Source organism: Chenopodium album, chromosome 4 (assembly GCF_948465745.1).
Source record: "Chenopodium album chromosome 4, dcCheAlbu1.1, whole genome shotgun sequence".
In the NCBI taxonomy this organism is placed as follows: domain Eukaryota; kingdom Viridiplantae; phylum Streptophyta; class Magnoliopsida; order Caryophyllales; family Amaranthaceae; genus Chenopodium; species Chenopodium album.
The window spans coordinates 16,392,082-16,410,636 of NC_137837.1; the positions used below are offsets into that span (position 1 = coordinate 16,392,082).

Genomic DNA, 18,555 nt, shown 5'->3' on the forward strand with positions numbered 1-18,555 from the left:
CTTTATTAGGCTAAGGGACTACTTCTCCAATTGTCATATGGTTTTGGGATGGAACCTCATTTGGTCTTGTGAAGTGGACTTTTTCTCTTGATTTGTGGGTGAGGCCTAATCCTGTATTTAAAAGTTTATCATTTTCCTTTTAAATTTCAACAAACCCCATGTACTCAAGATTGTAATCCATTTAACTCAATCTCTTGAATTTCTAAAGGCCATACAATTTTATTTATTTTTTTATTTTTTTTTAAAAAAAAAAAAAGAAAAACAAAATTGGTTTCTTACTTTATCATAGCTGTTGAAAAGTCTAAAGAAAAATCCGTTGATTATGTTGTTTACAAGAACTTTGAACCATGAATGAATTTACGTATTAGTTTCTTTGGTAGGACAAATTTTGTTTAAAATAAAGACAAGAAAATAAGATAACATTATTGACCCTACACAAACTTGATGTGTGTGGACATTGATAATTTAAGGGGAAGAAGCTACGGTGCTACACAAACTTGATGTGTGTGGACATTGATAATATAAGGTGCTACAATAATTTACAATCTCCTCATTCACAACTCAAAAGTAGCTACACTATCTCCGATCATGACATCGTTTGAAGTCCAAGATTTGAAGTTTGCAATAATAAGAGGAGATGTGGAGTTTCTTCGAAACAATGTTGCCCGCGATCAACCTGTCCAATATTACCTGTCTTGCTTCCAACTAGAGAGGGTGTTGGGCAATATCTTTCACTTCGCAGTGTTCTATAACAGGGAAGAATTTATTAAAGAAGCAATTAGCATCTTACCTTCGGAAGCTGCGCAGCAGCTCCTCCTCCAACTAGCGGGTGATGATGAAACCAAAGGCAACCCTCTTCATATGGCAGCTGGTCTTGGTAATGTAGAGATAGTAAAGATGATGCTACAAGTGTATCAGTGCTTACCAACATTACCATCTGATCTTTCTCAACGACCTTGGTTACAAAAGAATAGCGAAGGAGCTAGCCCTTGCCATGTAGCTGTTAGTTATTATCACGAAGAATGTGCGCTGGAACTGTTAAAAATGGATATGGAGATGATTTGCAACGAGCCTCCAGATGGTTACTTACTTCTTAGCTCTATAGTACAAGGTTTAGACAAATTAACTTTGGAGATCTTGAAGTCTCCCTATTTTGTTTGTTTGACTAGCAAGGACTACACAGCAATCCAAGCGATGAAGTTTTTAGAAGGTTCAGGTACGGTTTTACTTACTAACTTACCAGTCACCACCCCAAGTCCGTAACCGGTAAATATTGTCAGTATCGAGTAATGTATGAACACAGTTACTATGGTGTCAAATGTGTTTTTTTTTTTTTTTTTTTTTTTAACAGGAAGTGTGAAAAATTTTTAATTACATTGACACAATGACACTACACTTTGATTTATTTATTTATTTTTAATTTTAACGGTAACTTTTGGGTGATATATGAAAACAATCCGTATTGTTTGAAATGTTTTTAAATACTTATAAAAGAGTTAGGGGGGGTTTGGTTTGCGGATTATAGGTATGAGGTATGGATTTAGAATGACTAAAACCCATACCACATGTTTGGTTGTCAAAAAATATGAATTTTAAACTCATACCTCAAACCCATGAGGTATGGGGTTTAGAAACCTTGGGGGGTGGGTTTGGCTCATTCTATTCCATTAGGTTCAAATACATGAAATTAAGGGGATGATATTTCATTCCAGAATTGAACCAAACACATGGTATTAAGCATCAAATTTCAACCCGATACCACCTTAACCCTATTCCTGATTCTAAACCTATACCACTCTGCGAACCAAACGCCCCCTTAATGAATTGAATGAAACAAGATGCTCCCTCAATTTCATATTATTTGCAACAATTACTAAAACCAGCCACTATACATTACTCGCAACAATTACTTAAACTAGTCGTTACACATTACTCGCAACATTTCTAAATCTTTCCTTTTCAAGTAAATTTATAATGAAATTACGAAAATACCATTTTAAAAAACTTTATAACCTCAATTACATACTTTAAACATAATTAACTAAAACTAATCTTATCTTTCTAAAATCATATCATCTTCTCCATAATCTTTCTCTCTTCTTTCTTCATCAAATTTCTTCATTTTCTTCCTCGTCCCCATGAATTTTCTTTCTCCTTCTCCAACCCAATTTCTTAAGATCAGATGTTGAAGAAGACTACCCTTTTGTTGTCGGTTTTCCAGATCTGACGGTTTTAGGGGTTTTGTGGGTTCTCTGGGATTGCAGGGTGGTTTCTTGGGTTCGTTTCGTGGGTTCGCTAGGTTCAATGCATGGTTTGTGGGTTCGTGTTGGGTGGTTTTGTGGTGTTGGGTGGTGGTGATAGATGGTGTTGCTAGTTCGTGGTTCAAGTTTCATGGTGCTGGGTGGTGGTGCTTAGTGGTTCTACTGTGGGTTCGATTGTGGGTGGTTCGTGTGCTAGGTAGTGGTGGTTTCGTGGTGCTAGGTTGTGGTGTTTAATTTTGGTTTAACTTTTTTTTTTTACTAAGTACATCCCCTTATTTATCAATAATTACACTTAAGATCTTTTTCCTCCGCGCAACCTATGTTTGTTACGAGTAACATGTAATGGAGGAAATAGATTTCTTAGGACTCAATTAATTAAGACTTTGAGAGGTGACACTTGAATGCTCAGTTCAAGAATCAAAGTTAAGCTCATGGGAAGGTAATAAACCATAAACAAAAGCTATATTTTAGAATAATCAATTACTTACCCTACCTTTTTATTAAGGAGTATTTGATTTAAACAATCCAACAATTGGCCAATTTTTTTATTTTATTTTATTTAATTTAATAATAAAAGCTTTATACCCCCACCCTTTTCTATTAGGCTAAACTCAAGGAAGTACTAATGTAGTGTTAAGCATTTGCAAATGCATAAAAAAAATACTAAAATATTAAAAATCACATGGAAAAGAGCGAAAGGAAGAAAAAGAAAAATGTGTGGAACATTTTCTAATTGTACCGCTGAAAGTTTAAATAATACCAATAGTTATTTAGTGATACTATATATGCACGTAGTTAGCACCACTGAATGCATGTATAGTACCACTAAATACACATATAGTAACACTGGAATATTCAATGGTACTATTTGATCACCTAATGATAATATTGAACACTTAATGGTACTACTCTAAAATCAAGTACTAAATTACGTGCAATTACACTCTTACCCCTCGTTAATTGCATAACAGGACTCCCTTTAAACAAGCTTGGCTAAACTATCACCCACCAGAGGGATTTTGGAGGAATGTTATGCATTTAGAAATGCATAACAAGCAACATTATATTCATGTAATTACACATATGTACAAACGTATGCATATTGTGATATCATTGGTTGATCAAATGATACCATTGAACATACGGTGATACTATATATGCATATAGTGGTATATAGTGGTATTATTTATACATTTAGTTGTACTATATTTATCCATAAATAGTACCACTGAAGATTCAATGGTACCATATATAAGCTTTCAGTGGAACATTCAGTATGTGGTCCCCTATCACGTGAGACAATAATCTGACCAAAAAAATAGATAGGGTCCACCTACAGACCTCTCTCTTCCTATCTCTCTCCTTTTTTCTCTCGCTACCATGTGTTTTTAGAATATTTTAATCATTGTTATGTATTTACAAATACATAACATACCTCCATTACTACTTCCCCCCACCAACCTGGCCTACAAGAGCAAATCACCTTGCCACGTGTCATGATTTGATTAGTATAGATTATTTTTTCAATTTTTTTTTAAAACCTTTTTTTTTAATCCATTTTCCTTTTTCCTTTAGCACCGACACTAGCTATAGAACCCATCCTTAACTACATCAACCCACTAACAGCAGCCCCTACTCCTTCCTCGCCTTTTCTCCCCCATTCCCTCACCGTCAACCTTGTAGGGTTTTAGGGACTATAATGCGGAATTTCACAAATCATATTCGTTCGTACCTAAACAGAATCTACAAGCATAACACATAAAGAATCACGTAATACATACCTTTGACACGTGATTTCCACAAGCGATTGACTGTCAATTAGGCAGATAATAGAGAGCCCAAGCGTTAGTTGCTCATCTACTTAGTCCACGGGATAGTATTGAACCTCCAATACTGCTAGGTAGTTGGGCACAAACACTTTGAACCACCTTCTACAGAGAGGGGAGGAGGAAACCAAGCCACGAACACCACCACACCACCTACGTGCACCACCTTGCACTAGTGGGGTCGTACAATTGTACGGACGTGAGGGGGGGAGTGAGGAGAGAGATTGCGTGAGGTTAGGGTTTGGTTTCTCACTAGTCAATTCTCAATTGACTGGTTAAGTGTATTATAAGTCAAACTCTAGGCAAGGCCTCTATTTATACATCATATGTATAATTAGTCCAAATCAAGCCCACAATACTCTCCCTTTAATCCCACATGGCCGGCCACTCCATGAGTCCATGAGGCCCAAATGGGCTTCTTTCTTTTGTTCAATCAACCACCCTTTTGTGTGACCTTATAGGATCCATTCTATTAGGCTTTGGACTATTTGCCAGCCTAAATATCATTGATCATGTCTAGCAACAGAAAATGACGACCCAAAAGAACAAACTTAATTATCTCTATAATTTGATCCATTATACATATACTAATTGCACTTGACGAAGACATAAATCCTTCAAACCTCCACATAGCCACGCACCCCACCAACCACCCTCCCTTGTCGAAACTCAAAACCAGAAAAAATTCATCTCATCTATGCTCGAAATCCACCCACCTTTGTTGAACATAGGAAAATCCCACCTACCTCCATTGAAACTCCCCATCCATCCTCCTAGAAAACCTCACCGGCCCTCCCTATAAAGTCAAAACTTATGTAACCCCACCGCCAATTACTAGGTTTTGGGATGTGTTACAAGGAGTCTGCAAGGATGAGGGCTTCACGGTGGGTTTCGGTGGGCTAAATTAAGTCAATAAGGCCTGTTAGTTAAGGGGTGGGGGTGGGGATGGCTACATCTAGGGGGTGAGGGGAGGGGGAAGGGGAAGGGAGTAGAGGGGATCATAAATTCGGCTGGGTCGGGCCTTAATATCAAATGTCATGTCCAAAGCCGCCCAAGTGGCAGACTTGTCGGGCCAAAATGGGCTTTCAACTAAAAAATATGTTTATTTGACGTACCCAAACCCGCCCTATTTCGGCCCGGATCGGGTTGTGCTAGCGGACCGGGAAATTGTTGATCGTCTCTGGAAGGGAGACAGAGTTTGGGAAGAAAGGGGGCGGCAGGGGGTGGCTAAAAAAGAAGGATGAGTGAAAGAGTTTTTTTATAAAAGTTGAAAAAAAACTACCTGTTGTAAAAGTAGGCCTAATAGAAAAGGATGGGGTATCAAGTTTGGATTATTGTATATAATCAAACAATTGGGTTATTTAAATAATATTTTCTACATTTTATTCCTTACCCCTTTTTTTTTTTTTTTTTTTTTTACACAAAAGAAAAATATATTTATATAATCAGAGTTTACAACATATATACCAAATAAGAACTAAGACTTACCACTACCAACTTCGAAATTAAAACAACTTGGGAATTGAAAATCTGGCTTTTAACACTTAAGCCTTTACAACTTTTGAAATTAAAAACAACATTAAACTGAATTTGGCTGGACATATTGCAGATGAGGATTTCTTTATAGAAACATAAAACACACCCTAAAGAGAGTAGCGGAGAGAATCGAAACTGTTTTACCATGGCTAGCATTTCCTTTCTTTGCGGGATCAACTCATCACCAAGTAAGGTCTTCAAACAGGTCACTTGAACTTGTGACCTTTTCTTCAATGACTTTCCTTGTTGGTAAGAAAGCTTTGACAACGTCGAGGCTCATGAAACCCCAAAACAAAGTTTGGGCGCCTGCTTCGGATAGTAAATTTCAAGAGTAATGATTACAAGAATCATTACAAAGAAGGTAAAAGAAAGACACCAAATACCACTCCAACAAAACACACACTTCACCTTAGCTAAGGCCAACTTCCTTTTCATCCCCTAACAACAACATAACATGTTAACTCTCTTCACATTATAGCAAACCCAAGATCCTTAACAAAGGAACCTAACTCCTTCTGCACATCCAAATGACTATAGCCAAAACAACCAGAAAACATACAACAACTTAAAAATACAAGCAAACTCTGATTAACATTTAGAAAAAACATACTTAGCTAGAGGAAGAGCACCGTCAAAATCGTAAAACTGCAACAAACACAAAGGACCTCAAAACCCCAGCCCTAACTTCACCGTTTCCGTCACGATTTCCTCCCGATGGCGGCTTTAGGCCTAGCCCTCTAGCGCAAGGACCCACAAAACCCTAACCCTAACTTTACTGTTTCCATCACGGTCAAAATTACCAATGACCCATGGTGGCGGCGTTAGGCCTAGTCCTTAGACCTTGTTTCACCGGCGGAGAGACCCTTTGAACAAACAAATTCTTCCACGCAAAGGTAGGAAACGGCGCCGGAGTTGACGATCTAAAACCTCCCCTTGAAACCTTTGTAAACTAGGATATGCTCACACAAACACCTCAAGAAAGAAAGGGACGCCTTCGTCGGCTTTTAGAGTGTAAGGAAACCACCATAAACAATAAGGGGAAATGAAAAGAAAGGAGAGGAGAAGTAGAAGAAAAAGAAAAAAGGGAAGGAGGCTCGCCAGAGTACGGCCGCGGCGTCGGAACTCCGGCGAGCTCCTAGGGTTTTAAAAGGGGGAAACTAAAACCAGAGAAGAGAGGAGAGAGAAGCGTGGTTTATGTACCAAAATAATATATGAATTATTAAAGGTATTAGCTTAAAATTATATAGAGTTCTTTTTTCAATAATAAATAGTCACTTTATTCAGTTACTACTTTAGATAGCTCAAGCTCTTTTCCAAAACTACTTAAACTTTATGAGTAGTGGTAATATATTTTTTTATTTTACAAATATGATCATTAATCCATAAGTATAAAATTCGAATACATTGACATTGTTTCTAATGTATAGTGAATATTTTTATAATATGTATTGCTCTCTTACAAAAATCAATAGTATCTTCGTCAAAGTACCTTAAATCGAAAGAGACATACACCTCGTGCATAACACTATTTGTATCAATGATAAGTTTTAAAATTTGGTATGTAGAAAGTTTATCTGTAATAATCAATAACATAATACTAAAACAGACAACAAGAATGACGCGTGTCAATTCTTGGTATAGATTTTTTTCCTCCAAAAACACTCCTTCCCTTTTTTGCTAAAATCTTCATTAAGAATTTTAGTATACTATAACTAAAATAATATTATTTCAAGTCCTTTATACGTATATCATTAAAAAATAAAAAATATTCCTTTATAACTATTACTTTATTTCCCATATCTCTTAGGAAAAATTGCCCGGAATAATCTCACCTTTGGAGCGCCCGCTAAAAATAATCCCACATTTGGGTTACTTTTAAATAATCCGACCTTTATACACAATCTGCTATAAATGGTCCCAACCGGTCATGTGACTTGTTATAACAAGTTACCTGACACGTGTCGGCCTCTAATTAGTAAAAAATAAAAATAAAAGAAATAAAATCAAAAGAAAAAGTTGATTTTTTAAAGAAATAAAAAATTAATTATTTTACATAACAACCCACACCAGCCTAAGCCACCCTCCCTGCTGCCTGCCTCTTGCCTCCCCGTCCCCTCTGCTCCGGTCATCTCTCTCAACCCCAACGCTAGTACCAACACCGACGACGCGCCCCTTGCTCCCATAAACCACCAACAACCTTACGTCGTGTGGTACACCAGCGAAACCCTATACACTGATGAAAACCCTACGCACCGGCAATAATATGGAAAGCACGGGCAAAAACCCTATGCTGTCCCGATCTCGGCCTTTTCCCCTTCCCCCGTCCCGATTCCAGCACCTCTACCCTTCCCCTGTCAAGCAATCGCGAGCTCGAACACATCAAGCCCAGACCACCCTGCAGGATTCCAGCCTCACTCCCCTTCCCCGACTCGAGTTCGACCTCCCTCACCTCCCCATGCCCCTATTTCAGCCTCCCTCACCTTCACCCACCCCGATTTCGGTTTTGGGGTCTAGGTTTGGGGGTGGTAATGGTGGTTCAGGGGTCTAGGTTTGGCTGTTTGGGTGGTGACGGGGACGATGGTGGCTGAAACTTAGGTAGTGGTGCTTGTTTTTGTTATTTTATTTTCCTTTTTTTTAAACTTTTGACAAATCAAATAATGATACATGTAAATTAGATTTAATAAAACTAAAATTACCTCTTTAACCAGTTACTGGTCACTCATAACCATTTAGAGAGGATTGGGTATAAAGGTCGGATGATTTAAAAATAACTCATAGGTGGGACTATTTTTAGCGGATGTCCAACAGATGGGATTATTCTGGGCAATTTTTCCTATCTTTTAATAATAGGACAATACATCATAATAAATACGTATGTAGTATAATGACTACTATCATTTATGTCATACCTTTAATACATCATATTTTATTTATTCCTGTAATAATAGATTCGTACTACACAAATTATTATTATTATTATTATTATTATTATTATTATTATTATTATTATTATTATTATTATTATTATTATTATTATATCTTAAAAAAAAGTCATACAACCTACAATAAATTAGTGGGAAGCCGAGATACAATCTGGGCTCCTACTCTTTTAGCTATAGCAAAGCCCTACCCTAGTGAAGATATGAGCTGCCGCACGTGCCCCAATGTCTTGCGTTGTCGAGAACCTCTGAACCCGCTTCAGCAACGCAACAACCTCCTTCTCTAATTCCCCAAGGGAAGAAAAGGAGAAGGGAATGAAACTATTTATATCCAATCGCCCGACAACGAGCTTCGTACTTAACCCGCTTCCGATGAGCTGCATCAGCCACAACCCGTCCAGGAACAAAGTCAGCTAGCCTTGTCTGTGTCAAAGGAGAAGACCCTATGAAGTCGACACATACATCACGACCACGATCCCATGAATAAAGTAACACATCGACAGGTCTTAGGGCCCGGTCATTCCCTTTAGACAATCCTATGTCAATCTTCTTTCTTGCTGAAATCCCAGATCTATAGCAAATATCAACAAGGGTATCCCGAAGAACATTACGCTGATGTTTAATACCCACAATACCAGCACACGACACCGAGTGGTCGCCGAAAATATCCCTAGTAAAAACCCGAGAACAAGTAGAGCACAGCGTCGAGACAAAAAATAATGGAACCCTCACCCGGTAGCACAAATAAAACACATCGGTGTGTCTTCGCGTTCATCGTCTGACCCAACCCGGAAATAGGGACAGCCCGTAGCCAAGCAGATATGTGAACTCCTTGCTGCGATTTCCACAATGCTAATTGATGAGGAGATAAAGAAAAGGTGGATTTTGCAGATGCGGTAAGCTTGTGAAATATATATCTGCCAATTTCTTCATGAGTTTAAGGGCAGCGACCTCACTAGGATTACTCAAAATGACAGACTCAACCACTCCATTATACAGAAGCAACGCGTCCGCGAAGGCTCAGCTCGACCAAGGCCAACAACATCGGCATGTCGTAAAAGCTTTGTCTGCAACCCAGCAGACTGTAATCGAGAGGCAAGAAAGGCATAATGACGAACATCACCTGCGGAATAAACACCAAGTCCGCCAAATGCAAATGGTAAGGTGGCAAGCCGCCACTGCCAATCGCCAAACCCAAGCCCCGAAGCATTCACGATACGCTCTAAGGAAGATCGAAGAGCCTCATCGAAAGTGCTCTCAACCACCTCAAAAGTACTAGGAGGACAAGTATGCAAAGCAAAGTAGAGTTTAGAAACTCCAGTACATGCCCTAAGTAGCTACAAATCACACTGGGGATCATCTAGCTTAGCAATTCTATCCATTAGAGCAGTGGTCTTGGTCACCCTCTAAATCACAAGGTCACCTCCAAAACCGGGGTCAGAACTAGCTGGACCACCAAGCAACTTAACACCATGTGAAGGACGAGCAATATTAGGCGGAAAGACACCCATATGCCTTCTTCGAGGGTTCTCTTAAAGCTAGAAAACTTCAGTTTTCTTCACACTGAGATGTAACCTAAAACGAGGCCCTTCCTCCACGATCAACTCCAGAACCTTCCCCACCACCAAAGTGTTACCAATAATAATTCCTCCATCCAAATACCACACATGAAGGCATAAGTCAAAAGCATGTCTAATATTACAAACCAGGGTCTGTAAAACCAAATCAAAAAGTTGAGGACCAAGGGGATCACCCTACTGCACCCCCTGACAAGATCATAAGGATTGGTCCCCACAATACAATCTGGATGGATTTAAATAGCAGAATTCAACTCATCGTGAAATGCCTGGACAACGACGACGAACTTCATGCAACATGACCGTACGATCAACAAGATTGAAGGCTTTTTTAAAATCCACCAATAACATAGAAAGACCAACCTCTGAACCACGATCCTTAATCAACCGATTCACAGCATGAAGAATTGCCTCACCACCTGAAGAAACCCCAACGCCAAATTGAAGACCATCAAAGTAACTTCCTAAAGACTGGCCAACCATAACAGCACCCACCTTCGAAGCTAGTCGCCGCCAAATAGTACCCACAGCTATAGGACGAATAAATACAACCATCGGGCTTGACAAGTGGTGTAAGAGTAGCGCTTGCAATATACTATCCTAGTTCTATAGGACACTTTCCAACTAGAAAAAGATTAACCACCCCAGAAATAGAGTTCACTAACTCATTTGATACAGGCACAACAGCACCACTCAAGCAATCCATACCACATGATGTGCCACAGGGAAAACTCTTAATCCGATCCAAAACAACAGCAGAAGAAGTAACGAGATGAAGACCATCAACAGGTATATCAGGCAAGGATGGAGCTGGACAAGAAGGGTGTTTAGACTGTAAATCCATGAGAATGGCGTCATTATAAGGAGCAACGCCTGAAGAAGAAAGAACCCGGACCGCAACAGTGAAATGGCCATCATAAATTTTCCAACGATATTGCTTGATATTACGCTCCTCCAAATCAAGGTCCTCATCTGCTGATAAAGTAGGAGAATCCTCTGTCAAAGTATCCCTCACAAGCTCCAAATTACCACCTGGTGCACTCCAAGAACAAATAGCACGGGAAATACTCTCTTTTTGATGCCGACGCTTTACCAAAGACCTGGACTCAGTGCTGCTCTGTGGGCGAATGGTTTTAAGGGTGCAAAAAGGTAATACCAACAAAGAGATCCACTAGAAATATTATCAGGCCTAGAGATCACCTTATCAAGGGCACCTTTTAGAACTCGAGAAAACCCCAAATGACATTTGGGAGGTATGGACTTTACCGTACGAAACCCCTTGGAGAACAAACAATCAAGAAGAGCCACATTAAAACCACTATGTTGATCTTACACCAAACCACCCATGCGTCCAAGCTGAGCCGGAGAAGAGGGAGCTTGCGGCTTGGAGAAACCATGAAGCACAAAACAAACAATACCATCTCCTTCATTCGGGGGTGACACAAACCCAGTCGCACTATGACGACACTTAGTACGATGCATATGCGTTTTGTAGCAAACCCCACATAACCAAATCCCCATACACGAAAAAGTAACTTCAACCTTATTTTAAACAGCCAAATTAAAAGTAAGAGAATGTTGTGTGATATACCGCACACCAATACACATGACGACCACAAAGATGTTTGATAAGAGAACTTTTAGTAAGGCCACTGCCCCTTCCATCTTGACAACAACTAAGACCCACAAAAGGGCAATGAAACTGCACCTGGGCAGCCAGGGCCGGCTAAGGGCTTGTGCAACCAGACCCTTAGCACAGGGCCCCGAAATTTTGAGGGCCCAATTTAATTGAGAGCCCATACATGTATTAAAAAAAAAAAAAAAATCAATTCAGCGTCTTCTGCGTCCCGAACATTCAGTTTCAACTTCCTCCTAATTCATCTACTCCGTAATTACTGTAATTAATTTGCAATTCCTATGGAAAACTTTCCATCTTCCTATGTCAATTTAAAGCTTGTCATTAATTTCATATTTTTACCAAAGAATTTTTTTTTCCAAAAAATCAAATTACGAGTAACACTTCAAGTGCACCTTCTTCTCTTGATTTTAATGGTGATGAGCGGTACTTTCATTATGAATTTCTTCTAATAGAAAACTAGTTTCATCCTGAATTTGGGTTTACCTGGTTAAAATGAGAATCGGTAAAATAAGGAGAATCGGTTGTGAGGTACGGAGTAATTTTTATTTTTTATTCTTATTTTTTTGATATGAAAGAATTTCTGATATTTAAGATTTGAGTGCTTATTGTAGTTGCGTTTTTTTAAGATTGAAACTGGAAGTAAGAAAATTTGGTACCTCATGTTCTCAATTTGCAACAATAATGGGCCTTTAGTATTAGGAATTTAAACCATTCCTAATTGAATTGAATTGTTAAGTTGTTTATCCTATTTTCATTATAAATCATTAGCTTAATTACATTTTTTTTTTTAAAAATAGCTTAATTACATATGTTTGTTTATTTGTGTGTTTTTGTATGCACTATATCAGTTTATCATCTATCTGAATAAAGTGCTTTGAGTTTTTTGGTGTACATATTGTGCTCAAATAAGATAATGCAGATTACTTTGAAAATATTTTTTCATAATTAAAATTACATTTTTTTTTAAAAAATAGGGCCCAACTTTTAGAGTTAGAACAGGGCCCCTAATATGTTTAGGACCGCCCTGTGGGCAGCCGACATAGCTTTACACAGCCACCACCAAAAACTACCGTAGAATCCAACCGCCAAAAACACCAATAAAACCAAGACACAACAACCAACAATCTGCCCACAGCTAACACACGAGAATACAGCCCCCAACTGCTCCAAAAATACACCCAAAACTCCACCCAAAAAACACCCAAACTACTTGAAAAATGGCAGAAATAAACGCCTCAACACGGCTGAAAAATACTAAGTGAAAAACGACCAGAATACTATTTAAGTCGTGCCCTGAGAACAGCCTAAACTCGCCCAAAAACAGCTCAAAACACGACCACCAAAGGCTGCCTGAAAATAGCTGCCTGAGATCCTCAATTGTCTCCGGGAAAAAGCCGCTTGAGACTGGAATGAACACCTGAATAACACTCCCAAAACTGGCGAGCAGCACACCCGAAACTACTACAGAATTGCACCGAAATTCTGCCCGAAACTGCACCCAAAACGGACCAGAAAACGTACCCTAAAATTGCCTGAAACTGCCGCAATATGCCGCTAAACACACCATAAACCTGAACGTAGCCGTTGGCTGAGAAACCCCCTGAAATGACGCTAGAAATCGGCTTTAAAAAAACACCAGAAATTCGATCATAAACCGAGCCCAAAACCGTAGCAATGAACAAGGGAAACGTCGCCTGAATACACTTTGATGCTGCCTGAAACTGACCCACCACCAATGCACCTTCGCCGGACCTATTAAACCCAAGTTAACGCTGCCGGAAACTGCTAGAATTGCCGCCGGTGAAAACGTGAAACCCGCACCTTAATTGCCCATAATTTCGTCCATAATATCGCACCAACGGAGAGAATTTTTTGAGATATAATTATTATTATTATTATTATTATAAAAATATCAAAAAAACTTACAAAGTTAAACAATTTACAAGAAATTGGTGGGGAGCCGAAATACAATCTGGGCCCTCACCCCTCTAACTATAGCGAACCAAATCCTAGAAGAAATTATTATTATTATTTATTATTAGAAAACAACACCATAAATTTCTCAAAAATTTGATTATAACACAACAAAGTTTTAAGGGAAATTATCATTGGTAGCCATATAAAATTGCACATTCTCAATAGTAACAATTTTTTTTTGCAAATTCTCTTAAATAGCATTAGTAATCTAAATAGTCTCTAACATAGCATTATTTTACTAATTCTGACCTGTATAACCTAAAATCACTAACCAGGGTTAAATAATCATGTGTAAGTTACTAAACCAACAAGCCACCTCCTCCAATCCCCATCGCTAAAACAGCTTGCCGCCATTCTCTTTCCTACCGAACAACCCAGCCAAATCTCCCCTCCACCCCGAAACCCTTAAACATCCTTTCCTTCCTTCCCTGAAACCGTTTTATGTAGCGTTCATTATGAATTAGGGCTGAAATTGACTCTTGCAGCTGCTATTTGCGACTATTATTGTTAATGGACTGCTGCGTGTGTTTTAGTGCTTGAGGCAATGCTAACAGCTGGTGTTTTGTGTAGCGTTTAGGAAGAGTTTGACTAGTGGGTGCTATGTGCTAAATACAGGGGTGGCAGGGGTTAATATTGTGTGAGTGTGATTGATGCGGGTGGAGACAGAGGCGTGGTGGAAGTTGTTGGTTGGTTGTTATTGCGTTAGATGGTGGCTGCTAGGTTGCGCGTGCTCGTAGGGGGTGTGGCAAGGTGTTTCAAGGGTGGGGGGAATTGAAGGAGGGATGTGAATAAGGGTGGTAGAGGGATGGGAAGGTGCCAAGGTGGTGGCTGATTGGCTGGGTCTTTTTTATGGTAGGGGTTAGATAAGAGGGTGGTGAGGGTATGGTGGTGTGGTGGTAAGGGAATGCAATTAACCATGATTAATAGCTTAATTATGCTAAAATTACTAAAATAACACTATATTAGAGAAAAATTATAAATCTATTGTTATTTAAGAGATTTATGGAAAAATTTTGTTACCAATGAGAATGTGCAAATCTACATGGCTACCAATGAGAAAAACCCAAGTTTTAAGCTTTTATTATAAAACCACCATAAAAAAAAAAAAAAAAAAAAAAAAAAAAAAAAAAAAAAAAAACAACAACAAAAATTAAATTTCACCACCATCTAACGGATTTTTGGATGGAATCCGTTATTAGGACTCATGATGGACACATGTCAAATTGTCAATAAGTCATTTTGATGATCAATGCCCCAAGTTAACCAATGGTTTAATTATAAGGACTTGCTTACAATTTAAGTAAAATTCCTAACTACATGCTTATTATTGGAGAACAAAAAATTGAGCAACATCATGCTTGATTGAAAAAGAGACAAGTCAACTCCACTCCTATTGTTACATGTGTATAATTATCTATTTATTTTTTAAAATTTTATTTTTTGCAAACTACAATATGTTGTGGCTTACCATTGGAACAATTTGTTGCTTAAAAGTGTTGTAGCTTAGAAATTGATGTGAAAAAGCAAGCTACAAAGCATTGTAGCTTGTCATTTGAGATGCTCTTAGAAGAAGACAAACAATGATCTCTTGCAATAGGATAAAAGATTTATTGTCTCCTAGTCCTAAGTTATGTTTTTTTTTTTTTTTTCACTAGCGTTTACATTTTTTTTTAATTATATTGCATTGCATAATTAAATAAATAGTTATGTGTTTGTCTAAAAAATAATAAATGGTTAATGTAAATAATTTTTAAAATAATCACATATATGTATACCTAGTTTAAACACTTACATATCCCATTTTAGAAATTATTTCAATGGCAAATGTATTTAAATTGCAGAGGAAAACAAGAAAATTTTTCGATTGTTGCTTCAACGAGAGCCGGAGCTATATAAACAAACTGACAATCAGGGAAATTCAGCATGCCATCATTGGGCATTTAAAGGTAAAGTGTGGCCATTTACATGTCTTCTAGAAAGCCAAGATATTGTCCCAAATGTAAAAAGGGATTTAGCAGACTTGGTCTCTTCAACGGCTAACTATGGTTTTAACCCGCTACATTACGCGGTAATATTCGCCCCTATTGAAGAAGATGCTATGAAAATAGTAGAATTGCTCATACAAACTTACAAACAAGAAGCATCACCTCCAAAATCGAATACTTCAGAAGATCAACATCCCTGGTTAATGCACAATTATTTTGAAGAATCACCTTTGTCGTTGGCCATATCCCGTGGATTTGAACAATTAGCATTATATATCTTGTCATTGGATGCAAATACGATTGTTACATGTAAGACGAATGTCTTGTTCATGGCTATCAGGATGGAATGTCATGAAGTTGCCAAAATGATTTTGGAGATGGTAGATAAGCAAGGTTGGACTCACCTACTTCGTGACCATAAACATAGAAATCAATGCAATGTTTTGCACCTTGCTCCGTTATGCAAAAGTAAGTATCTACTCTTTATCTTTCATTTTTCCCTCTCTCTTTTCCACGATACATCTATCTATAACATACTTCCTCCGTTCTTCATTAATCGTAACATTTGATATTTTGTGAGAGTTAAGCTCTGTTCACTTCACCTTAAAAAAAATATTATTCAATAAAAATAATTTAGGTTCGGTAAAAATAAGTTCAGATCAGTAAAGTTAATTTCTGTTCAGTAAAAAATATAAGTAATTTTAAAGAAGAAATATAATAAAAAAAATCAGTAAAATTAATTCAGTTCAGTAAAAATTAATTCAGTTCAATAAAATTAATTTCAGTTCAATAAAAATAATTTCAGTTTAGCAAAAATAAAGTGAAGTGAACAGGGCCTTAGGGATATCTCAACATTTCATTTCATTCAACTGGATCTTGGAATTCATTTTCATCAAAACAAACACACACTAATCATTTGAGATTTGGACTATTCAGGTTCACATGGAATTAGCACTTCCCATGAATTGTAAATTTATTGGAATTTAAGTCCTATAATCGAATTAATGGAAATTTTCCAAAATTAAATTATTTGGTTAACAATGAGGGAAGTAACTTTCTATAGGAATTTCTAATTACCTGCGGGGGATTAGGTAAATAAATTCCTACATTTTGTGGGAACTTAAAATTCCTAGGAAGTTCCCAAACTTTACCAAACTTTTGTCAACCAAACAAAACACAAAACTTGCAATTTCTAGGAAGTCTTACTTCCCATATTTTTTAATGTCAACCAAACAAGCCCTTATACTCATCACTCCTTTGATTGTTTTTCATGATTTAAACGTCATGAAAAATAGAAAATTTTTAAATTAAATTACCACCCACAAAATACACCTTTTTTGAATTTATTTTAAGTTACGTACCACCCTTTAAATTAAAAAATCAATTACCACTGTTTTTAAATTTCAGGTGAAGTTTTCGACAATGGACCCCACTTTTTTTATTTTCTTATTTCCTTCCCTTTTTTCATCACTTCTCTCGATTTCCCTCTCTCATTATTCTATTGAATAGTACGTACTATACTCTTCCTCCATTCAACTTCTTCATAAATTCTCAGTCAAATCAACAACCTCCTTCAAATTTATGAAAGTAAAACCCTGAATTTTTTTCCCTTCTGCAAAATCATTACCCTAGTGTACTTGCATATTCGGAATAGTGGAATATGTTTTGTAACATGAACCCTAATTGTGGATTACCCGCAATTTAACTGTGTGAAGAACCCTGGCCTAATTCAGTTCGAAAATCCTCAGTTTATCCCAATTTTTTGTGCAAATTAAAGAACCCTAATTCAGAATACCCCCAATTTTTCCCAATTTTAATGTGAGAGGAAATATAATTTAAAAAAGAATTGATAATACCTTATTGCAAATTAAGTGTCTACACTTGTGGGCGGAGGAGTTTTTTTCAAATACAACCTTGCAAAATTTGTGAGAATTTGGTAGAAATTGATGAAGAAATTGTGTATGAGTTTGAAGAGCAGTTTTATGGAGGAATATTGGGTGAAATTAAAAAAAAATTAGGGTCAAAATAGCCAATAATAGCCGTTATGTGGGGCCCACTTTCAGAAACTTCACCGGAAATTTTAAAAATTAAAGGTGGGAATTTAATTGGTTTTTTAATTTAGAGATGGTAATTTTTAAAAAAAAAAAAAAAATGGGTGGTAATTTCGAAAAAGGAAAAAGCTAATGAGCGCCCCCCAAAAGTATATTTAATGCTTTTATTTTGTGGGTGGTAATTTACAAAAATCCCCAAAAGTTTAATAATATGAGGTCTTGTTAGATTCATGTCGATTACTTTTTATACAAGATATAAAGCATACATAGTTAAAGATAGAAAACTTCGTATTATACTACTCTCCAAAGTTATATTTAATGCTTTTATGTAGCCCTAAACATTATGTATATCATTTGCCTATTTTAATTTAATCACCAGTTTTTTTTATATATTTTGTTTGACTACCTAAAAAAACGCAAAAGATTAGATTGTACCACCTTGCTTTTAACAATTAATATGGAGTTAAGTTCCACGTTTTTTAATATAATAACATCAATTTTTGTGCCAAAAACGCTTTGAGTTCAAAATTGAAAATGTCTCATTTTTCTTAGTATAAATACAAAGATTTTTACCATCAAGTATATAGTGACCTCAATTTTGACGATATGTACACAAAGGTCATTATATACAAAAATAAGTTAATTATATCAAGTTTGACAACATTTACATAAAGGTCACTATGTACAGAAATAAGGTAACTATATCGACTTTGAGTTTTTGACACCATTTAAATAAAGGTCACTATATACAAAAATAAAGGTCA

At 37.1% G+C, this 18,555-nt stretch overlaps 1 protein-coding gene across 1 annotated transcript; it reads left to right on the forward strand.

Annotated features, from left to right (window-relative positions):
• Positions 1-485: 485 nt before the first annotated feature.
• On the forward strand, positions 486-14,905 carry LOC145628976 (uncharacterized). The gene is made up of 2 exons (XM_081681431.1): positions 486-1,216; positions 14,326-14,905. The coding sequence occupies exons 1-2, from the start codon at positions 589-591 to the stop codon at positions 14,394-14,396; spliced, it is 699 nt and encodes a 232-aa protein (XP_081537557.1). The 5' UTR covers positions 486-588; the 3' UTR covers positions 14,397-14,905.
• The last annotated feature ends 3,650 nt before the right edge of the window (positions 14,906-18,555 follow it).

Bases quoted from the DNA above. Each gene is read 5' to 3' on its own strand.
- LOC145628976 (XM_081681431.1), top strand. From the start codon at position 589: ATGACATCGTTTGAAGTCCAAGATTTGAAGTTTGCAATAATAAGAGGA. The intron at 1,217-14,325 runs GTACGGTTTTAC...TGTTTTGTGTAG, and splicing joins GAAGTTTTTAGAAGGTTCAG to CGTTTAGGAAGAGTTTGACT.